General features: G+C 36.4%; 1 protein-coding gene across 1 annotated transcript; it reads right to left on the reverse strand.

Annotated features, from left to right (window-relative positions):
• Positions 1-320: 320 nt before the first annotated feature.
• Positions 321-26157, reverse strand: DNAJC25 (DnaJ heat shock protein family (Hsp40) member C25). The gene is made up of 4 exons (XM_053702687.1): positions 25769-26157; positions 14524-14676; positions 5756-6226; positions 321-795 (listed from the first exon to the last, which is right to left on the reverse strand). Exons 1-4 carry the CDS (start codon positions 26108-26110, stop codon positions 673-675), a joined length of 1089 nt encoding a protein of 362 aa, XP_053558662.1. The 5' UTR covers positions 26111-26157; the 3' UTR covers positions 321-672.
• Between the last annotated feature and the right edge of the window lie 830 nt (positions 26158-26987).

Below are 26987 nucleotides of genomic sequence, written 5' to 3' on the forward strand. Positions count from 1 at the left end.
TCTACCTAGGTTTACAATTCAACAAAGGATGCCAAAAGAACAAAGCACATTTTGAAATAGAAGTACATTGAACAATTCATTTTGACTCTACTGTCCCTTTAATCCCACCTCTTCCCCTTTTTTTCCCCCTTAATTGAACCAATGATAAAACTGGGAGGAGGGAGAAATGTGTGGAAGGATTTATTACCTGATGAATAGCTTGTTTATAGTTTATGCCTATTGCCTAGAAACAGGTCCTGCTTTGTGTACGGTCACTTAGAATGCAAAGAAATTCATTCAACAGCAAGTACAAATTTCAACATAATCACACTCATAAGGTGTTTACCAAGATACAAAATACATATTTATTTAAAATTGATCGTTCTATAGATTTATTATTGATTTCTCTCACTGCGTATAAAACTTGTAAAACAATCCAAATTGAATATACTATTAAAAATGTACACAACTGAAAATGTGTTCATCACCTCCCTTTTGTCTACTTTGCCCCCTTTAGAATTGAACTTTAGCACAAAAATAATCATCTTCCTTTCTTAGATGTAGGCTGAAGAATTTTTAATGATCAAAACAGTTTTAAAAACAAAAAAAGGGGGGGGGGGGGAGATAAAGAAAATTCTGTTATAATTTATTTTATGAAAATATTTTGTGATAGCACCAAGAAAGCAATTTATTTCAGTCATCTATAAATGTTAGTCTTCCTGGTCCCTCATTTTTCATCCATCTTCTGTATCTCTTCCACCGAGGATCTGAAGCCATTTTAATCTTCAGCTCTTCTTCCTGCTCTTGCTTGTAAGCCTAATAATAATTAAAAAAAAAAAAATAATTGAAAAGACAAATTTATTCTTAAAGGAACATGAAACAAACATTTTCTTTCATGATTTAGACAGAACATGAAATTTTAAACAACTTTCCAATTTACTTCTCTTATCTAATTTGCTTCGTTCTCTTGGTAATATTTTTTGAAAAGGATAACTAGGTTGGCTTAGGAGCTAGCTGCTGATTGGTGGTTGCACACATATGCCTCTTGTCATTGGTTAACAAAAGTTTGCAGCTACTTCCCAGTAGTGCATTGCTGCACCTTTAATAAAGGATACCAAGAGAATGAGGCAAATTTGATAATAGAAGTAAATTGGAAAGTTGTTTAAAATGACATGTTCCATCTAAATCAGGAAATATTTTTGGGGGGTTTCATGTCCCTTTAATCTATTGGTTTCAGCCTGGAGTGTAGGAAATTTACTTTAGTTTTTCATGCTATTTACAACTAGAAGAGCAGAAGAAACTACACCGTAAAGATTTCTGTGTTGATTTAAGAATTACATTTCAGTACCCCCAACTATAATATTTAAATATTAGGTTACAAAAATATAAGGCTCTAATACAAACTACAGATTGTGACAATTTGTATAAGATATAGTTTTCTGTTTTCGAAAATGTATTGTAAAATTCTGTTTTTCTAAATGCAAATGCAGCAAAACTCTGAAAATATTAGAACAACAAATAATAAAGAAGTAAATTTATAGAGAAAACGCACACTAAACAGTTTTTTTTTTGTTTGTTTGTTTTTTAATATTGAGCCACTACGATTAGAAAGGCAAATACAATGTGGGAAAGTAATATTCATGTTAGCACATTTCTGCATCTAACCATCACATACACGCTCAGCTGAGGCTCACTTCATTGTTGAATACTTGGGTATAGAAAGCTTTACTTGGCACATTTCACCGTGGCATATTTTCCTTGTGATATTTCACTGAAGTCCTATATCCATCATGCTTCCGAGACACCTGGCATGTTCCTTTTAAAACTCTTTAGATCATTGTTTCTCAACTCCAGTATGTCATTGCCTATAACGGGACACAGCCTCTAAGGGTTTCCCTAACCAAGTACAGGTGAGTCAGTCAAATTGAATAAGCAGCTGATCAACCAGACAAGGAGATATACTATTGCCTGTTAGGAGTGCTTCAGGCTATAACTGAGAAACTGATTTCTGTACTACATTAAGAGTTTACCTTAACTGGACAAAAAAAAATAATAAAAAGGCAAGTCACCCCTTGATGTTCCAGGTACGCTCATGGGTACATCACAGCTTGAGAACAAGGATGCTAAATTATTGCAGACTTTTTTTTTTTTTTTTTTTAAACTAACTTTAAAGGGATACTAAACCCACATTTTTTTCTTTCACGATTCAGATAGAGCATGCAATTTTATGCAACTTTCTAATTTACTCCTATTAATTTTTCTTCATTCTCTTGCTATCTTTACTTGAAAAAGCAGGAATGTAAGCTTAAGAGTCAGCCCATTTTTGGTTTAGCATCTGAGTAGCGCTTCCTGATTGGTGGCTAAATGTAGCAAACCAATCAGCAACACTACCCAGGTGCTGAACCAAAAATGGTCTGGCTCCTTACCTTACATTCCAGCATTTTCAAATAAAGATATCAAGGGAACGAAGAAAAATTGATAATAGGACAAAATTAGAAAGGTGCTTAAAATTGCATGCTCTGTCTGAATTATCAAATAAAAAATGTGGGTTTAGTATCCCTTTAAAGCACAATGTGACATTTAGGGTTTCTCCTCCCCTTCTCAAAGAAAGAGAAAATATTTGCGATTATAAACACAACATACTACACTTACAGCACTAAACATAGTATATTATCTACATTTTTGGCCACATTTTCTTTGAGATAATAGGGAAAAACTGGATTTCAGTCACTTTTCAGGATATTCTATAGACCACAAGCTTAATAGAAGATGTTGCTGATGAGTAATTTAAAGTTATTTTTTACTATGTATTGTTTATCTAAAAAGAGGATCAGAAGTAAAAATAAAGAAAGAATTACAATCCCCATAGCATCAGCCTATGTAAAGTAGGCCTGGTAGGAATATTATACTTTTTATGATCGGGTTATCATTAAAGTGATGGTAAACTCCATATGTAGCGATAATATCAATTAACAGGATAGATTACCTTAAAAGGGACACTGAACCCAAATCTTTTCGTTCATAATTCAGATAGAGCATGCAATTTTAAGCAACTTTCTAATTTACTCCTATTATCAAGTTTTCATTATTCTCTTGCTATCTTTTTATTTGTAAATCATGAATGTTAATCTTAGCAGCCAGCCCATTTTTTGTTCAGCACCATAGATGGTGCTTGCTTATTGGAGGCTGACATTTACCCACCAATAAGCAAGCATAACCCAGGGTCTCAACCAAAAATGGGCCTGCTCCTATGCATCACATTTTTGCTTTTTAAATAAAGATAGCAAGAGAACGATGAAAAATTGATAATAGGAGTAAATAAGAAACTTGCTTAAAACTGCATCCTGTATCAGAATCATTAAAGAAAAAATATGGGTTCAGTGTCTAATATAATGCAATATATTAAAAAATGCTTTGAATACTTGTATTTTTCCGTTCATCTTCTGAGATACATCTCCAGCCCCCTGTGACGCAATAGCCAATGCTTATAAAGTCGGACCAATAAGCAAGCCTGTCGCCAGACAGGCTATCTTCTATGCTACTTGCTATGCGCCTGTGCAATGTCATTTTACTTTCAAGACGCGCATCCAATCAGGAGCCTTTAGAATTCTGACAAATTTGCACATGCATGTTTTGGGTACGCATGCGCTTCCACACGATTTGAGATTAAAAAAATAACCCATCACTATCAATTTTCGGTTCTGGTAAATAAATATGCAAATTGTATAAAAATAAAATATTTTAAGGCTTACTGATATTTTACAATACTACAAACCCAATGCGCATGTGTGGAAACTAGCAGGGTCGGGAGCGCACAAATTCTCTGACGTGCAGAAAGGGTGGAAACAAGGTACGCATCTATTGCCTTCAGTGAAGAAAATATAAGGGGCGGAGCAATGCAGCGCTATGAACTGTTTGTAAATAAGTTGAAAATAAAATGACATATAAAAAGTTAGAAATGTAATGTGGTTTAATAGATAAGCTATTACAAAATCAGAATCTGTCATGTACCAACAGGAGTTTACCATCACTTTAAAGGGACAGTCTAGTTAAAATTAAACTTTCATGATTCAGATAGGGCATGCAATTTTAAACAACTTTCCACTTGACTTTTTTAATTACATTTGCTTTGTTCCCTTCGTGGTATTTTTGAAAAGCTAAACCTAGGTAGCCTCAAACTGATTTCTAAAACAGTTGAAAACCGCCTCTTAGCTCAGAGCATTTTGAAAGTTTTTCACAGTTAGACAGTAATAGTTCATGTGTGTCATATAGATAACATTGTGCGCACTCCCATGGAGTTATTTAGGAGTCTGCACTGATTGGTTAAACTGTATGTCTGTCAAAAGCACTGAGATAAGGAGGTAGTCTGCAGAGGCTCAGATACAAGGTAATCACAGAGGTAAAACATTAATATAACCGTGTTGGTTATGCAAAACTGGGGAATGGGTAATAAAAGGGAATATCTATCTTTTTAAACTAACATTCTGGTGTAGACTGTCCCTTTAAGCATACATTTTTTTGGGTGCAGTTTATAAAAAAAAAACTGCTCTAAGATTTTTTTTTTCTTTACTCATGTCTCAGCCATTCACAGTAATTTTAAAAACTCTGTTGGAAGCAACAAAAAGTATATAAAACTTTCACTTTCTGAGCTGTAAGATCTAATATAAATGTATGTGCTTATAATTATAACAAATAAAATCCAAATACAGACTAATGGAAAATCTGGAAATGAGGATGGTCATGAAAATTAGGTGAAAATTTATTTTTCTTTTCCATATTTTAATAGCACTACTACCAAAACAAACCAATTCATAATGGCTAAGTACTTATTGCAAAAAAGGCTATACAATAAGGAAGTTTCTGAATGAAAACAAAGCCAGCGTATTCTAAATGGCAATGTAGCAACTCTGATGATACCTGAAAATAATTGTCTCTGCTGCTGCTCAGAATGCATACATACATATTAGCAAGGCCTTTCCTTCCCTTAGCAAATCTGCTATTTGTACAAAAGCTTCAGTAATAGGAGAAAGTAACTACTAATGCTTTTTATACCAGTTTCCCATTATTTCAAATGTATGAGGAAATAAAATCTAGTAACTTTCCTCCAAGATCCAATCTGCTCAATGTACATCCTCAAAAATCTTACTTGTTCCATGACAAACAACAGTTCTTTTAACATTTAGCTTGGAATATGTAGATTATAATATTCTTGTTTAAACTAAACGCAGAAGCTGTCTTTGGTCTGAACTGTGGAACTGCCCCAGAGCACACTTTTTGTAACCTACTAATGATAAGAACATAAGAAAGAGAATACAGGGGGGTCATAAAAGGGCCATACTCCGTATCTAAAAGCTCCCTGGTGCCTTGTGGTGGAAATAATCACCATTGGAAGGGTGATTACATGCCTTTTAAGTAAAGAAACCATGGTATCCCATTAAAATGAAATAATAAACGACATACAGCATCACTTAAGCCAGCTCATAACACTTATCTATCCTAGGACATCAGAACAACAGATACGGGTAAATGAATATAGAGTATGCGTCCCTCTTCTCAGCATGCCAAGGTGCCTAGTGCTGAAGGTAAAAAATGATAACTTGTATCTTAGAGGGACATCCAGCAAACTACACTCTTTCAAACCAAGCACTACTTGGACTGGGGTAATGGTTTCTTATGCAAGATATTTTAATTACTACACTATATTAATAGGTATGATTTGTATAATGTTCAACTAATTTAGTTATAAGTTCGACTAGTTTTCATAAAATTTACTTACTTCAAATTTTTCTTTTAACCACAATTGCTGCTCGAGATAAGTGTTTTTCTGATGCTCTTCCAAGCTGTCAAACTGAGACTGGGACATCTTCATATTTTTCCGTATGAGGTATAGTTTCTCTGCTTCACCATACTCTTCTCCTTTGATACTGAAGGTGTATATCCACCACACATACCAAGACAGATATCCGAACACATAATAAGGGAAAAGGACTATCTGAAACAGTAAGATGTCATATATCTGTGGTTTCTGGTAGCCTCCTTTAATGTCTATTTTGTTTTTGATGATGTCCTTGATTATTTCCTGTTCTTCTTCTTTAATTTCCTCTTTGCTTCTTTTGCCCCTCCCCTTGTCTTTGGCTCGGTTGAACAGACCTTGCTTCTTTGCTATTTCGGTTGCTTGAATTCGGTATTTTGGCACCGTCACTAGGTAATTAATGGCTTCATTATAACGAGACCACCAGCTGTAAAACTGAAGAAAAAAAAAATAATTGGAAAAACGTATTTTAAAAGTTTGAAGTTTGCCAAACATACCCAATTGAATTAATGATATTCTAGTGAGTAGAATTATAATTAAAGTGTGCAGTTTTTACACCATTGTAATAACATCAATAAAACGTATGTGTATACTTATTAATTGTACCTATTTAATCCTACATTTTCTGTTACATAACAAAAAAAACTATTTTTTTAATAAATACATAAGATTAAAAAAGAAAATATGTAAGCTAAACAAACTCGGAATCTAAACCGCCATTGAAGAAGAAAATGTTTATATATATATATATATATATATATATATATATATATATATATATCCATATCCATGTAGAAAAAGGGCACTCTCAGGATTTGTACAGTAGAAAAAATAGTTTCTTTATTTAGTAGAATTTATAGGACATGGTCGACGTTTCGGCCCCCAGTTGGGCCTTCATCAGGACATATATAATCTGAAAAACAGATAAACAAACACTAGCACAAATGTATTTGCGAAAGGAAGAAACAGAACAAGAAAAACTAAAAGTGAACAAACAACCTACCTAGCCACCACCACACAGAACAAAACCTAAAACAATTAAAAAATAATGCTTATATGTGAATTCAACAATAGTCCAACAAAGGATTGCAAAAGAACAACCAGGGAGAATAATATATAGTAAAAAATAATACAAATTGATACATAGCAACCATCATAATAAGAAAGACACAAATGCCAAAAAAAATACACAAAATATAAATAAAAAGACATTAAAAAACAATAACATAAATATGACGTGCTAGTTATAACCAATACCACCACAAGCAGGATGACAAGCAAAATAAACAACAAAAAACAAAATAAAACACAACATAGATGAAGAAGTAGTCAATCAACTAGCAAACAGACGGAAAGTTGGAGAGTTAATATTGAGAGAATCAACTGCTATAGCAGATGGGAGAGTCAAACCATGCGAGTGTGACACAGTAAACGTCATGGTACAAAAAGGCTATTCATACGCCACTCGATCCAAAAAGGCAATTAAATCACAAAATCTACATAGCGTGTCTGAAAAAATATTCTAGCAGGAAATGAATGTGTAGGGCTGCAATGGATATCAAAACACAATAAATATCCTCATTTGTGTCTTTCTTATTATAATGGTTGCTATGTATCAATTTTTATAAATTTTTACTATATATTATTCTCCCTGGTTGTTCTTTTGCATTCCTTTGTTGGACTATTGTTGAATTCACATATAAGCATTATTAATTGTTTTAAGTTTTGTTCTCTGTGGTGGTGGCTAGGTAGGTTGTTTGTTCACTTTTAGTTTTTCTTGTTCTGTTTCTTCCTTTCGCAAATACATTTGTGCTAGTGTTTATCTGTTTTTCCGATTATATATGTCCTAATGAAGGCCCAACTGGGGGCGAAACGTCGACCATGTCCTATAGATTCTACTAAATAAAGAAACTATTTTTTCTACTGTACAAATCCTGAGAGTGCCCTTTTTCTACATGGATTCTTACATTTATTATTTTTGAGGATTGCACCCAGGTCCTGAATTACTCCACCTGGTTGGAGTGCTGGGCTACAGGCTACTTGACTTTGGATTATACATTTTCCCACGCACCCCCGGAATGAATTGACTGAATAAACTACTGTTACCGTCTCACACCCAATCAAGTTGTTTTTATCCCACATTGGTGTTTTTTAAAGTGAATTTATTATTTACAATAATCCCAGAGGATTTGCTCATCAACAACCTAGACTGAAATGGATGAAGACCAATTTAGATCTGACTCCCAGCAGGGGACCCAAGCTGGTACTCATGAAGAAGGCACCTTTGCCTTCACTGACGAGGATGCAGCACGTATTTTAAGCCTGTGTGAGTCTGAGAATGTAGAGGAAGGTCCTATCAATATATACTACAAGATCTTGAATCTTAAAAGAAAGGAGATTGACTATCAATTGCATGCCAATTATCTCACGGATTATTACAAAAGAAAACTCATCCCGCAGGGATTCAGGGTTAAGAATTCCCCTACTATTGGTCGTAGCAACAACGATTTCTGCAGAAAATGGTGCCATATTGCTAACAAGTGCTCCCTGGATTGGATCTTGTTAGTTATAGAAGAAGTCACTAGACTGAAAAAAATAGTAGTAGAAGATGTCCGTGTGGTTGAAATCGACAAGATGCACATTCTGAGAAATGACATCAGTGATGATTGGGTCAATAAATTGGCTACCCAAGTCGATAAATACAAGAAAGACCTTATCAGTTTCAAAAATAAATGTAAAACTCTGTTGAGATTGATTATCATGAACGCAATGTGTACCAATGGTTGTCCGGTAAGAATAGGCCCCATAGACGCAGGAGGGATAAGCGGAAACGTGCACCTCTCTCTAATACGATTGACACCAGTGGTGGAGATTCTAGGGAGTCTGACCAAGTTCAGAGTGGGCAAAGTAGTAGACAGCCTGACAAAATTCTCACCAGATCACAAAGGAAGCCTCCCATGATTCCAAAAAACCCCAATGGAAAAGAGACAGCCAACAGACGAGGGGGCTGGTGGAAGAAAACCTCCAAAGGCATAACCACTGATGCAAATGTGGTGATCAATCTCAGTAATAGACCACTGGACAAGGATGAGATTGATGTACTCGTGAAGGGATTAAACTTTGTTCCCACTCCAAAAGTGGATACCTTTGACTACCTTGTAGATCTACATAGGTTACAAAGAACTCTGAAGCTGAAAGACTTCTTCAAAAACTCGCCTCAGGACAACCCTAAGCCTGCATTGTCCAAAAAAAATTACCGTCGAACCCAAATTGACTCATTCTACCATAAAGACATTCACCATGACATGTTCTAGGGAAATTGAACTTGCCTGTCATACCCGTACAAGGTCACGGATCAATTTGAATAAAGAACAGTGGCAAGCACTACGTAGACTACAATCTGACGAAACTATTGTCATCTGACCTGCTGACAAAGGTGGAGCAATTATTGTGCTTAATTATGCTTATTATCGTGATGAGCTGTTTAGACAACTCGAGGATGGGATAACCTACAGAAGACTCTCACACAATCCTACATTAGCCTTTAAAAGGAAGCTGGATGAAAGCCTTTTGTGCGCATTAAATTGTGGACATATTGACCAGAATGACTACGACTTTATCTACTAAACATCCAGTTTACTCTATTGTATACACCATCCCCAAAATACACAAAGATCAGGTCAACCCACCTGGGCGTCCCATAGTGTCAGCTGAGGGGTCACTATTCCAAAATCTTTCCAGATACATCGACTTCTTTCTACAAGATCTAGTTAAATCAACTGAAGCATACCTCCAGGATTCGATACAACTTATGCAATTACTTCAAGATCAAGTCTTTCCAAAGGATTGCATCCTTGTGACACTAGACGTAAACAGTCTTTATACTGTGATTCCCCACATGTTGGGCATTGAGGCTACTAGACAAGCTCTCATTTCTAGCAGCTCATACAATGGTCCACCCATTGAAGTCCTCCTCGACTGGCTCTTACTTTGACTACAGCACAACTACTTCCGATTCGAGGACACCTACTACCTTCAACTGGTAGGTACCACAATGGGTTCCAGCCTGGCCCCCTCATATGCCAACTTATTTATAGCCTGGTTTGAGAGCTTATACATCTTCAAAGACAGGAATCCACATATACTGTTATATCGCAGGTATATAGATGATTTGTTGGTCATATGGGGGGGGCACGCAAACAGAATTAACAGCTTGGATCCATGACCTTAACTCAGCTGAGGGGTCTATTGTGCTCAAAAGTGATTGTGATACCCAGAAAATCCATTTTTTGGATTTATGCATCTACAAGTGTGAGGCTGACCAGGGCTGCGTATTAAGAACCACACTTTATTCGAAACCAACAGACCGTAATACTCTTCCTTCTGTACAGCAGTTTTCATCCCATGCAAATGAAGCGAGGCATTATTAAGTCCCAATTCATGAGAACTATACGGAATAACTCTGAACAATCGCAGAGAGATAGATTGAATCCATGAAGAAAAAGTTTCTGGAAGGCGGCTACAGCTCCAAATTGTTATCTGATATTTTGAAAGAAGTTAGTGGTTACCAACAATCCTCTCTCCTGATGAGAAAACCAAAGGCAGCCAATTTGCAGATTAACACACCCATCAATTTCATCACTAGCTATACCCCAGCTACCAAACATGTTGTGGATATTATCCGTGATAACTGGCATATCATCACCAACGATAAGTCTCTTCCATTTGAAAATTGTCCTCCACCCAGGGTGGTACACCGGAGTGGCTCAACTCTGAAGACCCTGTTAATGAAAACAGATCCATGGCGTGGCAAGGGCACCTGGTTAGCCACGACTAAACCTGGCTGCTACAAATGCAGAAGCTGCGTTACTTGGCCAAAGATTCCACCACCCGGGTTCCACAAAGATGTATACGATCAGACATCGGCTCACCTGCACATCACAATACGTTGTGTATTATCTATCTTGTCCTTGTGGTCTCTTCTATATTGGGAAGACCAGCACCACCTTTAGGGAGAGACTAGCCAACCATAAAAGCTCCATAAGGACTGCTTTTAGAGACCACCAGGCCGACCAACCCGTGGCCAGAAACTTCTTGGACCATAAACATCCCATTGCTTCACTTCGGGCTATGTTGATTGACACTTGCACCCCTCAAAAGGGGTGGCAATCGAGACAATAAACTATTGAAATGTGAATCCAAATGGATTTTCCGATTGAACACTCCCAGCCCACATGGTCTTAATGCTCATTTGGATTTTTCTTTATTTTTTGAGTTTTTATATATATTTTTTAGATATTTTTTTCATATATTTTTTTTTATATATTTTCAATTTCCTTATATATTTTGTACTGTATTTTTCTTTTTCTACCCTGATTTTTTGGCTTTAGTTTTCATCACACTAGAATAACTTGTTATGCATGTTCTGTGAATTGTTTTTTTCTTTTTCTCTGTATTTACTTTTCTCGTCCTCTTCTCCTTTTTATCTTATCTCTCTTTACATTTTTGTTTTATGTAATTTGTAGTCGTGAGAATATACTCTCTAACCTAGAGGTTGCCTGAGTCCACTATTGACTGTGTGGAGCGCTTGGCTTATCTCTCTGATCTCATCCTTCATCCCTTTTTATCTATTTTTCTCCATCTGGTACAACACATTATTTGGTCTTCTGATTTTTCTGTATTAGTGCCTTTGTAGCACTATTTGTTTTGTCAGATATCAGTTGGTCTGTGTTAGATGTATGGTCTGATGCCTTCTATTTTGCAATGTGCACGGGTTAGTGAAAGTATTACCTATGTCTCTTTGTATTGGTATGGTGTGGTGTTAATCTAACGGGGATGTTTGGTCGAACTATTATCATTATTGGCTTTAGCAGCGCAAGTTTATACATAGTCCGCTGTTATCACCGTTTTTTTGTATTTACCATCTGATTTTGGGCAGTCTGTTTTTCTCTGCCGTCACTGGCCCCTTTAATTCACTTTAGGTCTCTGAATGCTGCTAGCATTTTTCCGGCTGTGTGGTTGGCACAGTAAAATTAGGCGTTGTACGGGAGTAGCCTATCATAGGCTTACAGGCAATTCTACGTTCTCTATTTAAAGTTATGTTTGAGTGGCAGTCAATATATGCTGATCTCGGATTGGGAACGCTACTGTTGTTCAGTGAACAGGTATGCTTATTAATATCGGCCCATTGTTCTTTTCTCTATGATACATGTCCGGTTTATGTGCTGGTCACTTAGTATCACTTTAATAGGGTCTTTGGTTCTCACTCGATACCTGTATTATTGATTAGGTACATTTGTTCGTTCCGTGTGAAAGGTCTGATCAGTGAGACAGTCATTTACTTGCATCTCCTGTTTGGGAACGTAAGTGTGTGACTTTTTGGTTTTTAGTCGGCTCGATACAGCCGATTCATTTTGTTTTTCTGAAGTTATATTTCTACAATGTTGCGGTTTTTAGCTACACTATTCATATGTTTATGGTCCCCTGTTCGCTTTGGCATTGGCTTACAATTGTATATTTACCAGTGGTTTTGTATACTGATGTATGCTTATAATTATGTCTCTATTTACTCATATGAAAGTGTTTTTTTGGGTTTGGACGCCACAGGTGCGGTATCAATTCCGCCTAACATAGGTTTGGTTTTCTTGTTGGCATGACAACAGTAACACTTGCTGAGCGGTTCTTGTAGCCACATATCTACATATAGTCTGAATATTCCGGTTTCATATTTATTTTGTAATGTTTGTTCTGAGTAGCTGCTTGTGGTGTGTTTGTACCGCTCTGAGTTTGATTTCAGCCGGCTGTCAATTATGCTGTGCTTATTATCGCTATTTACGGTCTCTAGCTGCAATGTAGGTTGCTCTAGCTAGTATTACTTTTGTTGGCATTGTTCTCTATTGTTATAACTTGAGCTGGGTATGCCCTTATTATGTATCTCTCTGTGGTTCAAATGAGGATATTTATTGTGTTTTGATATCCATTGCAGCCCTACACATTCATTTCCTGCTAGAATATATTTTCTGACACGCTATGTAGATTTTGTGATTTCATTGCCTTTTTGGATCGAGTGGCGTATGAATAGCCTTTTTGTACCATGACGTTTACTGTGTCACACTCACATGGTTTGATTCTCCCATCTGCTATAGCAGTTGATTCTCTCAATATTATCTCTCAAACTTTCAATCCGTTTGCTAGTTGATTGACTACTTCTTCATCTATGTTGTGTTTTACTTTGTTTTTTGTTGTTTATTTTGCTCGTCATCCCGCTTGTGGTATTATTGGTTATAACTAGCACGTCATATTTATGTTATTGTTTTTTTATGTCTTTTTATTTATATTTTGTGTATTTTTTTGGCATTTGTGTCTCTTATTATGATGGTTGCTATGTATCAATTTTTATTATTTTTTACTATATATTATTCTCCCTGGTTGTTCTTTTGCAATCCTTTGTTGGACTATTGTTGAATTCACATATAAGCATTATTTTTAATTGTTTTAGGTTTTGTTCTGTGCGGTGGTGGCTAGGTAGGTTGTTTGTTCACTTTTAGTTTTTCTTGTTCTGTTTCTTCCTTTCGCAAATACATTTGTGCTAGTGTTTGTTTATCTGTTTTTCAGATTATATATGTCCTGATATGTCCTATAGATTCTACTAAATAAAGAAACTATTTTTTCTACTGTACAAATCCTGAGAGTGCCCTTTTTCTACATGGATTCTTACATTTATTATTTTTGAGGATTGCACCCAGGTCCTGAATTACTCCACCTGGTTGGAGTGCTGGGCTACAGGCTACTTGAATATATATATATATATATATATATATATATATATATATATATATATATATATAAAAAAAAGCCCAAAAATAACTATAGTAATATATGCTAAAGCCCAATTAGGTTGAGTAAACTTCCAATTAGGTTGAGTAAACTTAGCTTTATGTTGGTGGAAAGCCAGCCGACCAGTAAACCTGGATATATAATGCTCCAAGTGTCACATTATTAAAAAGAAAACACTGGCTGAGCTCCTTAGTTGAGGCGGACAGCTTTTATTTTTATTTATTTTTTTAAAAGTGGACCAGTAAAAGTTATTTTGATTTTTAAAAAAAGGTATGACAAGGTAAGTTATTTTCATTTGAAAAGTTACTGTGATTTGCAATAACTAATTTAATTTTGCTTCATGCAGTTTAGATATTGACTACTGCTTAATATTAAAAAATCTAACGACTTTGCTGACATGCCACTTAAAAGTGGAATTACTTACATTAAAAATAGTTGAAGATATTTTGAATTTATGAAAACATCTTACTTTAAAAAAAAAAAAATGCTGTTCAGAAATGTGCAAATTAGCAGATCTAAATGAGGGTCTAAAATATTTTCCTACATAATTTTCTGCAGGGAAGGCTACTGTGTTAGTTTTTGCAGCCCTGACAAAAAGCAACACTTAGAATGTGTACCACAGGACTAAAAATGTGTGCTTTGGGGATTTCGGAAGAGGGTCACAACTTAAAAAAGCACCTGGGAGGACTACGGCAGCTAGAGAATCTTCAGCAACCATAACTAAATGGCCCTGTACCACATTACTTTTTTTATAAAATATACTCACTATTTTTTAAGAACTAAATAGTTTGTTGAAAGTTAACAATAAATGGATTTGAGGATCTCAGCACACAATAAAATATGATGCAGGATTTTAGAATGGCAAGTGGCTTAAAAGTGAATTTCTGAAATATTACCTGAATAACAGAGATGATACAAACTGAAACAAGAATGACTATTCGCACATCAACTTTTGGTGCCAGCCTCCTGCTGTAGTAATGATAGTAATGTCTGTAGTACTCCTCTGGGTGATCCAACATATAATCATAATCTTTACGTGTATCTTCATCCTGAAAAAGTTCCATAAATAAAAAAAAGGAAAACAAATAATTGCAATGGTTTTTCAGATTGCTTGGAGTAAGACTAAAGACAAAAAAAAGAAAAAGTATTGGCTGATTTATTGTAATTTTTAAATATAGTGTAAGGCCAATAAGATACTTAGTAACTGGCATGTGTAGTGGATATCTTTTGTACCTTTAGGAAAATGTACATTTTAAATAGATTAGCAAAGAAGGGAATTTTCATGTGAATATCCTAGCCAGTTGGTTTGCATAATGTAAGCCTACTTCTTTCATGATGCAGATAGAACATACCACTTTAAACAACTTTCCATTTAAATTCTATTATCTAATTTGCTTTATTCTCCTGGTATTATTTGTTAAAAACAATACCTAGGTAGGCTCAGGAGCAGCAATGCATTACTGGGAACGATGTGCTAATGGGTGGCTGCACATATGTGCCTCTTGTTATTGGCTCACCTGGTGTGCTAGCTCCCAGTAGTGCATCACTGCTCCTTTAACAAAGGATACTAAAAGAACACATACAAATTTGATAAAATAAGTAAAATAGGTAAGTTGTTTAAAACTGTATGCTTAAGGGTTGTTAAAGGGACAGTATACACCAATTTTCATATAACTGCATGTAATAGACACTACTATAATGAATAATATGCACAGATACGGATATAAAAATCCAGTATAGAACCGTTTAAAAACTTACTTAGAAGCTTCCAGTTTAGCACTATTTAAAAGGTTACTGGAACACCCACTGCAAGTGGGAAATAGCAGACACTCCCCCTTCCTTTGCATATGGAAAAACCCTTTACACAAACAGAAGCAAGCTGGAGTAGGTATACATCATTATTCTCCTAAAACTTTGGGGCTTGGTTAGGAGTCTGAAAATCAGAGCAATGTTATTTAAAAATAATCAAAACTATCCATTTAAAAAAAAAAAAAAAAAAAAACCTGTATGGGCTATATAAATAGATCATCTACAAAACATTTATGCAAAGAAAAATCTAGTGTATAATGTCCCTTTAAGCCCTTAAGGACCAGCGTCGTACAGGGGAAGCTGTCCTGGGCCTATCTTTGCCGCAGTCTTGCTAAAAATAGTGAGATTGCGCTATTTCTGCACGTCCCACGAGTGAGTAAGTGCAGAAATAGACGGGTAGAGGTAACGATGCAGAGAGGGCCACTCTGTGGCACTCTCTGCATCGGGCAGCAGTGGTGCTGCTGATCGTTGGTGGGTGGGAGGCCCATCGCTGGAGAGGGCGGGACCGCTACAGAAAAAAAAAAAACACCCAGAGTGGCAGGGAGGGGGAAATTATACTGAGGCATGGCATAAGAGAGTGGAAAATCGATCTGGGAGGGGGTAAATGAGGTGGGGGGCAGCTACAAAGGGGGATCCCAGAGAAGCATTTACAACCATTTGTGCTATGATTGCACTAGCTGTTTGTAAATAATTTCAGTGAGAAAGTAAAGTTTGCAAAAAGTTAACTTTTTTTTTTTTTATTTGATCGCATTTTGCTGTGAAATGGTGGCATGAAATATACCAAACTGGGTCACTGGGTCTAGATCCATACTTTGTGCTGGTCATAAAAAATTCTGACAAAGGTGGCAGCGTCGTTGTTATGGACAGAAGTTCATATGTATTGGAAGCACAACGACAACTGGGTGACTGCAGTGTCTATGTGGAACTTTCCTTCAATCCCACTGCTAGGTTCCAGAAGGAGCTTATGTCGTTGGTGGATGATGGTGTGGAAATAGGCATTTTAGACAGAAAAACAGCTACCATACTGAATGTAAAGGATCCTGTTTTGCCTATTTTCCACCATCTTCCAAAAATACATAAAGGCCTGGAAAATGTGAAAGGTCGCCCGATTGTGGCGGGGATAGGCTCTCTATTAGAGCCCATGTCAGAGTGGCTTGACACTTACTTACAGCCCCTTGTTAGGAAGTTACCCAGCTACATCAGAGACACAACACATGTTTTGAGGCTTATGGAAACGGTAGACCATTTGCCTAATCAAAAATGGTTGACTGTAGATGTGGTTTCTTTGTATTCAGCAATTCCTCATAACAAGGGGCTGGAAGCTATTAAATTTTTCCTAGATACTGAAACAGATTTAAGCGAGGTTTATAGGGGCTTTATTCTGAGAGTGACAGAATTCCTTTTAAGCCACAATTATTTTATGTTTGAGGGGGTTTTCTTTCTACAGAGGCGTGGAACAGCCATGGGGGCCAAATTTGCGCCCTCATACGCCAACTTATTTATGGGTTGGTGGGAGCTGTTCCACGTCTTTGCGGATGATAACCCTTTCATAAGTAATATCTCTTTTTATAGGAGGTTCATAGACGATCTCTTGTTCATTTGGCAAGGAGATGAAAATTCTATAAACAATTTTGTGCAAACCCTCAATACAAATGATATGGGCATTGAATTTACACATAATTGTCATGCATCTGAGATCGTCTTTTTGGATCTCCTGTTAAGGTTTGATGGCTTAACTGGAAAGGTCAATATTACATTACATCGTAAACCAATTGCAGGCAACTGTCTCCTGCATGCACACAGTAACCACCCTCCACATGTGTACAAAGGTATAGTCAAAGGGCAGTTCCTGAGGGCACGAAGAAACTGTAGCCTAGATCAAGATTTTGAAAAAGAATCTAAAGATCTAGTGTCACGCTTTGTGGATAGAGGATACAATAGGAATATGGTTGATAAGGTGTCCAAGGAAGTTGCTACTCTGGATAGGGGGCAAATGCTTGGTGGGACCAAGTGGAGACCCGAACGTAAGGGTCTAAAATTTATCACCAAATATTCGAATCAATTTTCTGAAGTTTGCAACATTGTCAAAAAATATATGCCCATTTTATATGGGGATGAAACCTTGAAGCATATTGTTGACAAAGGTTGTGAATTTATATATTCTAAAAACTTGACAATTGGTAACATGCTCTCACCTAGCATGCTCCCAGACCAAGGTCCACGGAGTTCATGGTTAAATACTATGGGGACTTACAAATGTGGTAAGTCTCTTTGTAAACCATGTAAATACTTAAAGCAAGGGAATGGCTTTGAATCGTATGTAACTAACGAATCATTCACCACTAGGGGATGTGTAAAATGTTCTTCAACATTTGTAATCTATTTGGTTGAATGTACTCAACATAGATTGCAGTATGTTGGGTTAACTACCCGGGACATACGCACTAGGATTAAGGAGCATTTGGGATACATCTCAAATGATATCCATTGTTCGGCACTCTCCAGACACTTTATTGAAGTACACGGGAAAAATGTTGATATGTTTAAATGGAACGCAATTGAAGCGATTTGCAAGCCACGAAGAGGGGGCAGCAAACAAAAAATACTTGAAAGACAAGAAATCTATTGGATCCATAGACTAAAAACATTGGTCCCGTGTGGATTCAATTCACAATTTGATGTAATCAATTATTGGGAATGATCCACCTATAATTATAAGCTTGAGTAGAGACCTGGTTTGATACTATATGTTGATATCCTTTATTTAAGTCAGTGTAGAGCAAATTTGAACAATAGGATTTCAAATTGATTTAACATATAAACATATGTCTTTATAATTTAGATATCTATGATAGAAGGAATATTGGATTATGTACTTTGTGCTAGTCTTTAGCATCATAGCTATTGTGTGATACTGGGTTATGTCTTTATGTAATTATGAATAGTATCTTGCTTGTATGACATGTCTTCACTAAGTAGACAACTATAAGTATTCAGTTTAGCACTATATATTGCAATTAATCTAAGCACATAGTATATATAGCACAGAGGTGTCAGCTAAAGTATTGATAGCACCTCTGTGCTTTACCATTCCTCCTGTATTAACCATGAGCCTCCATTTTCTGCTAATTAATTATTTTGTTTATCATATCTGTGATCTACAAATGAAAGTATGTTTGTCTATATCATGTTCATTTCCATTAAGATTGCGAATAGGTTCATTAGTGTTGTACTGCATATAAAATGATAGTGATAGGCATTGCAAATATTAATTAAAATCAATTACAGTGTTTGTTTTTTAATTGTTTAAGGGGCAGAGTATTACCCTTTAAATAGCACACCCTCTGAGAAGGGGGATATGTCTGATTACGGCCAGGCTGGCCGAAACATGTTAGGCTGTGCTTGCTGAATTGTTTTTACCAGAGGCTCTGCTGCACAGGGTCTTTTAACTGTGATATGACCTGCTGAGAATAAAGATTTGGATTTTTTACCTTTATGAGGACGCCTGGATATTATTTCATAATATATATATATATATATATATATATATATATATATATATATATATATATATATATATATATATATATATATATATATATATACACATACACACACACACACACACATTATATTATATATGAATCCAAATAGTGAAGGGCACTCTCAGGTTTTGTATAGAAATCAATTTGTTTGCTTTAATAATGGTATCATCAAAACATGGTCAACGTTTCGGCCCTCAGTTGGGCTTTCATCAGGACATCTATAGTCTGAAAAGAAACAAAAAACACAAACTAATACATGTATACTGAATACTAAAGTGCAGAAAACAACAAAACCACCCATCACCAATATATACCTAAGATGTTTAAAACAAGATCAGGAGAATTCAACAGTTTACCAAAAAAAACAGAGTTAACAACCAGCAGAGGAGATTATTAAAACCATAGGGTCATATATCTTAATCAGAGTCTGTATAGCAAGACATACCAATGTAAAGCATGGAAAATCCACAACCAAGTTAGTAGCTAAGTGCAAACCGTTGAAGATAACAGGCTGTAGCTAAACAAAATTAATTTCAACATCATGCAGCCTTTGTTTAAACATAAACAATATGAAATATACAGAGCTCACCAGAGGAGATAACTAAACCGTGGAAAACCACTGATCTAGATGTAGAAAGGGGCAGAAAGGACATATGCAACAATGAACGATCACATATAGTTATCAGCCTGGGTACAATGTAAACTACAACCAATTCCTACCATACATAGTAGCAAAACAGCCATTAGTATATCGAGAGAATACCACAGAAAATATAACGGTGCTCAAAGACACCATTCCAACCCTCGTATCAAACATATGAGGTATAGTAATACCATAAATATACTCACATTTAAGCAACCTTAGTACAGTAGACACCGATAGCTCAATAGAAACAGTTTAACAGTTCAAAACAAAATCAATGTGTTTATACATGCCGATGGGAATATGTAAATCACAGCTTACGCTGACAAAAAGCAATCAATACACCAGAAAGGTAAAGCTATCAACACATGAACATTCCGTAATGGACACTCACCGCACAATTGACCCAGCTTTCATCCAAACAAACTAGCCCAACTTAGATCACTATGGTTGCTTAAATGTGAGTATATTTATGGTATTACTATACCCCATATGTTTGATACGAGGGTTGGAATGGTGTCTTTGAGCACCGTTATATTTTCTGTGGTATTCTCTCGATATACGAATGGCTGTTTTGCTACTATGTATGGTAGGAATTGGTTGTAGTTTACATTGTACCCAGGCTGATAACTATATGTGATCGTTCATTGTTGCATATGTCCTTTCTGCCCCTTTCTACATCTAGGTCAGTGGTTTTCCACGGTTTAGTTATCTCCTCTGGTGAGCTCTGTGTATATTTCATATTGTTTATGTTTAAACAAAGGCTGCATGATGTTGAAATGAATTTTGTTTAGCTACAGCCTATCTATGTTATCTTCAACGGTTTGCACTTAGCTACTAACTTGGTTGTGGATTTTCCATGCTTTACATTGGTATGTCTTGCTATACAGACTTTGATTAAGATATATGACCCTATGGTTTTAATAATCTCCTCTGCTGGTTGTTAACTCTCTGTCTTTTTTGGTAAATTGTTGAATTCTCCTGATCTTGTTTTAAACATCTTGGGTATATATTGGTGATGGGTGGTTTTGTTGTTTTCTGCACTTTAGTATTCAGTATATTAGTTTGTGGGGGGGGGGGGGTTCAGACTATAGATTTCCTGATGAAGGCCCAACTGAGGGCCGAAACGTCGACCATGTTTTGATGATACCATTATTAAAGCAAACAAATGGATTTCTATACAAAACCTGAGAGTGCCCTTCACTATTTGGATTCATATACTTGTTGTTCTTGAGGATTGCACCCAGGTCACTGACACACACCCCAGGTTGGAGAGCTGGGCCAAAGGCTAATTGATTGAGATATATATATATATATATATATATATATATATATATATATATATATATATATATATATATATATATATATATATATATATATATATATATATATATATATATATATATATATATATATATATATATATAGTTTTGAAAGGTAAATCTAAACAAAGGCTCTATTTCTGTTTAAATGTAGTGATGGCAAAAATGCTCTGGTCTTTTGGGGAAGTTTAAGTCTGAAATGCCCGGTTCTTAAGGGGTTAATAAACTTGCACTTGTGCTTTTTAAAATGTATCTATACTGCCTTGATCAATTGCCAGTCCTCTGCTACTACATTTAAAAATAAATACATAAATAATGATACTGCCAAAAACTATGTCAACACAGACATCAGAATGAATGGGGTGGCGTTCCAGGGTGTTGGTCTTCTATAGGAGATTGACAAAGATCTCAGCACTGCAACCAAACTCCATAGCTAATACATAAGAAATCCATGGGTGGATGTAGTTACTGGGAAGTGCTAGTGGCAGTAGGGATTTGGTGCTCTCACACACTACAGTGCAAACAGCTTGAAAGGCATTTTTGTTTATTTAAATGGAAATTAAACATGTAATTTTAACAATTGACTTCTATTATCAAATGTTCTTCCTTCTCTTGGTATCCTTTTTTGAAATGCAAGGAGTGTGCATGTGTATGCAGCACTATATGGCTGCAGTGTTGCAAAAGGACTAGATGCCAGCACTTTTTTTTTTTAAACATGTAGTGTTCCAGGCATACTTGTATGCTCTGTCTAAATCACAAATGAAAAATATTGGGTTTCATGACCCCTTAAATTTACACCATCAACAATTTATCAATCCTTATTTTTGTAGGTACTTTTATGTTCCTTTAACCCCTTGACAAACCGCAAGACCACACTATTTTATGAAGACTGCAGGAGGGAGGGTCTAATAGCGCGGTCTTGCAACCATTATAAGCAGGGTTAAAGTGAAGGTCAAGTCCGGGTGACTCGTTCACACAGTTGTGCAGTTGATCAGAAATTAGTCTGACGTTCATTCATCATTTATCTTACATACTAATCGTACCTTCTATTTTTTAACTTTTATCTTCGCTCCGTTTCTCTATTTTCGTCCGCCCGCCATTTTGCCTACTTTGACATAAATGTGATATGTGATTCTCCAATGTCCGTTTCCCCCCCGGGGCGTTCAGCCCCCTTTCTCGCAACGTCATTGTTGAATTATGCGCATGCGTTACTCCCTCAATAGCGTCATAGAACGATCAGGCTCGTTCATGAGACGCCTGCGTAGTGTGCTTCCTGCTTCTTATTTTGATACAAATCGTAACTGTGAACGATCACAAGCGTAAGTGACATTACGCTTGTGAAAAATATGCTGTAACTATATTTGCAGATCTGTTATATGCCCAGTACAGGATTTTAAAACTTTTCCTTTAATAATTATTACCAATATTTTATCGAATACAAACTGACAAGACTTCTTATTTGAATTATATTAATCTTAGAAATAAGCGTTATTTTATAAAACTATTTTATTCGATCTAGCGTACTAATGTATTATAAAATAAACAATTTTAGCTTATATAAATATCAATTAACAATGGGAATATCAAGGGATTAACAAAAGGGAATATCAAGCGCTTTGAGACGTTCCAAAATGATAACAATGCTCACAATCGCATAGGACTCAATGAATCTATATATGCATTCATTGAATACTATGTTTCACTTACGCAAACGCACATTTTCATGCATACGCGATTCCTTTGCAAATACGCATGTGCAGTTTCTTCTGAATCTTCTGCACAAGCTATTCACTGATGTAGCGAGCGTGTGGGACCGCTTGCTACATCACTAATGCTGAATAAGGAAGTGGTGGAGGGGAGGAGTCGCAATGGCAACGGAAAGTATAATAATTATTAATTTTTAATAAAAAGTACAATGTTTTGTGATAAAGTTAGCGACTATAATGGGGGTATGTTATTGAATACATTTCAGTAGTCCATTGGCCTGAAAATGACCTTCACTTTAAGTATAGTTTCATTCTCATTTAAAAGGGCATGGCACTCAAAACATTTATCTTTACCATCACAGTGCTTTGCCTTTTTAAAAATGGTTCTTCCCATAGTGTGTCTAAACCAACTTATTTTTTGTTGGAGTTATCCCTATAAGTCAGTGAACAGTTAAAGGGACATAATACTCATATGCTAAATCACTTGAAACTAATGCAGTATAACTGTAAAAAGCTGACAGGAAAATATCACCTGAGCATCTCTATGTAAAAAAAGAAGATATTTTACCTCACAACTTCCTCAGCTCAGCAGAGTAAGTTCTGTGTAAAAAGTTATACTCAGCTGCTCCCAGCTGCAGGTAAAAAAAAATAAAAATGAAGAAATGAACAGCATCCAATCAGCAGTGCTGAGGTCATGAACTCTTACTGTGATCTCATGAGATTTGACTTAACTCTCATGAGATTTTATAGTAAACTTCCTTTACCTGATTGGTGAAATAATATGAGAGTTTACGAGGCTCATCCTTTCAGCTGTCCCAGGACAGACATACTAATATGCTGCTTAGAAATCCTTTACAATGGGAGGTGGCTACTGAGGAACTTTTGAGGTAAAATATCTTTCTTTTTTACATAGAGATGTTCAGGTGATATTTTCTAGTCAGCTTTTTACAGCTATACTGCATCACTTTCAAGTGTTTAAACATTTGGGTATTATGGCCCTTTAAGTCTTGGGATTCAGTTTCACCTGTTAGTTTCACATGAATTTTAAAACATTTTTACATAACATTTTCATGCAGAAAAAAAATATTTTTTTTGACATGTTTTATTTGTTAGAGCATGCAATTTGTTTGACTATTATTATGGCCTTTAACTGTTGCTCTTTCATATACACTATAGGAAATATTTGAGTAATATGTCCATTTAAGTATGCTTTGTTACTGAAAGTAGTGACCAATTACTCAAAGGGTTACTAAACCAAGATTTTTTCTTTCATGATTCAGATAGAGCATGAAATTTTAAGCAACTTTCTAATTTACTTCTATTATCAATTTTTCTTTGTTCTCTTGCTATCTTTATTTAAAAAGCATGAATGTAAAGATTAGGAGCCGGCCCATTTTAGGTTCAGCACCCTGGGTAGAACTTGCTTATTGGTGGCTACATTTAGCCACCAATAAGCAAGCCTAACCCAGGTTCTGAACCAAAAATGGGCAGGTTGTAAAGCATGTGTAGAATGTGGCGATGTATGTGCGCTCATGCGCAAAGAGGGGTAGCAAAATTCGACAGTTAAGATAGCAAATTGACGCTTTGTCTGTGGATGCGTGCCACATGCAGCCTCAATATGTAAATAAAATTAACTAAACAGTTTGTCTAACAGTAATTTACAACTCCATATATCATCACAATTAAATTGAATGCAAATTTTGATGCTAAAGTGCACGGTTTTTAAAAATTTGATTAAAAACAGGGGCACTTTAATTCATCAAAATGTACATTTCACTCGTTGTGAAAAAATACTTACCATTTAAACTTGACAGCCGCTCCAGCTTCCCCCGGTCGTCGCAAAGCCATTTCTGACGTCAGAAATGATGGATGGGTCATCCTCCAATCACGGCTTCCCCCCCCCCCTGGGGGAATCAGTGTCTGATTCGAAGCAGTGATTGGAGGAAGCCCGGATTCCACATTTTATACACAGGAAGAGGCTTCGCGACGGGCGGCGGAAGCTGGAGTGGCTGTCATGATTAAAAGTTAAGTATTTTTTCACAACACGAGTGAAATGTAAATTTTGATGAATTAAAGTTCCCCTGTTTTTAATCGAGTTTAAAAACCGGGTACTTTAGCATCAAAATTTACATTCACTTTAAAGGTTACTCGTAAACTCATTAAATTACAGTTAATGAATTTAGGAACAACCTTGAATTGTAATGATATATAAACTGCAAATGCATTTTGAGTATGCACGCGGCGCACATACGCAAAGCGTCGAGATTTGCTACCTACCCTTTTGAATTTTGGTACCCCTCATTGCGTGTGAGCGCACATACGTCACTGCATTCCAAACATGCTTTACAACACAAGGCACTAGCGACACACTTGCAACATTATCTGATTGGTTCTGCTTCCTGTCCCTCACGGACACATGGACCAATCAGATAATGCAAAAATGGCCAAGGGCAGATATACACTCCAGAGCGTTCTGTTCTAATCAGAGCCTCGGGCGCCGCAACCGCCTCTGGGAACCTAACCATGGGTCCCATCCCCCACTACTTTGCTTTTGCAGGTTCTCAGACAGAATGAGGGTAAAAGCACGTTGTGGGATATGGGACCCATGGTTAGGCTCCCAGAGGCGGTTGCAGCGCCCGAGGCAATGATTAGAACAGAGCGCTCTGAAGCTTATATCTGCCCTCGGCCGTTTTTGCATTATTTGATTGGTCCATGTGTCCGTAAGGGACAGGAAGCACATCCAATTGGATAATGTTGCAAGTGTGTCGCTAGCACCTAGTTTTATAAAATATGTAAATTGCAGTGGTGTAATGTTTTCACAATATTATGATTTAGGAGATGAATACTACACTATAGATCAATTAACCTCATTATTTTTGGAAATTTATATTGACTGGCAATTTCTACTATGTTTGAATTTACCATCACTTTAACCATGCCAAACAGCTCTCAGAACGGTGTCAGTACTCAGTGGCACTCTGCTACAAAGGTAGAAAAGGAACTGTCACCTTGTTAACAATCACATTATTCAAGAGCATGCATGAACAGCCGAGTCCGGGGAGCATTTACACCCCAGCCCCGAGTCAGTTATATATCGCATCGGCCATCATTACCTTAAGTGTTTCATATGCTGTTGCCACCAGCAAAAACTTGTTGTGCGCCGTTTCCCGAGTCTCCCCGTCTGGTCCCGGTGTGTCTCGATGTCGGTCCGGGTGGTACTTACGGGCTAGCTGCCGGTATGCTCTAGCGATGTCCCCCTTACTGGCATCCCGGCTTACCCCAAGCACATCATAACACACTAGAGTACCACAGTACAAACCCTCTGTGAGCGCAACTGATAGCCCAGCCTGCAACATCAACACACACAGCAACAGCAGCAGGGAGGCCCCGGGGAAGCGGAGGACATGGACACCGCTACAAGCCACGGTATCCTCCGACTTCCCCGGGGCCGCCATGTCAGCAGCGACCTCATCAGTGATTCATCCGAAAGCCGCCGCGTCAGCAAAGGAAATAACTTTTTTTTTTCTTTCAAATATTTCAAACTTTATTGAGAAGTAACAGTAGTCAACCATCATTTGTATACCATGTAAGAGTTCTAACATCATGCTTATAAGAAACCGTTTTAGCTTTACTAAAAAATTAAAACATCATTAGTTTTTAAATAATTCTTAACCCTTTACTTAGCCTAAATTAAAAAAAAAACATGCACAATTATAAACAAATAAATAAAAATACCGGAAGTCATTTACAATAAAATAAATCAGCAATATAACGTTGCTTGTAAATTTTCTGACATATTTTCACAGTTTTCAAAATTAATATTTATCTACCTACAGGAACAACTAATGAATCAGATTACTGTGTCTCAATGCTATATTTAATGGGTCAGAACGTGTGTGTGTGGTGTTTGTGTGTTGTATTATGAGAGAGTGTGTGTTATGTGTTGGGTTGCCAGTTGTGCTTCATAAAAATACGGGACAACCTATAATTCATACCTCCCAACATTTCAAAATTAAAAAGAGGGACCCCCCCCCCCCCCCAAAAAAAAAAAATTTGAAATGTGGTGGGAGGGGCTTAAAAAATCATAAGACCAAAGTAATAAAAATAAAATTCTAAATAAAGTCATATATTTTAATACACTTAGGCAGCAAGTCAAACACAAGCTCAAACCACTGGTATGGCTATGTGAGCGCTGTATTTAATTAGCCTTTGCAGAGACATTGCTAAATATTTTTATCTTAATTGCACATTTATTAATAAATTCTTTAAAACTACTCTCTGCATTCCCCATTAATATTCTAGATTCTGGCCTTTAAAGTCAGCAAAAATGCA

The sequence above is a fragment of the Bombina bombina genome, chromosome 2 (genome assembly GCF_027579735.1).
Source record: "Bombina bombina isolate aBomBom1 chromosome 2, aBomBom1.pri, whole genome shotgun sequence".
In the NCBI taxonomy this organism is placed as follows: Eukaryota; Metazoa; Chordata; class Amphibia; order Anura; family Bombinatoridae; genus Bombina; species Bombina bombina.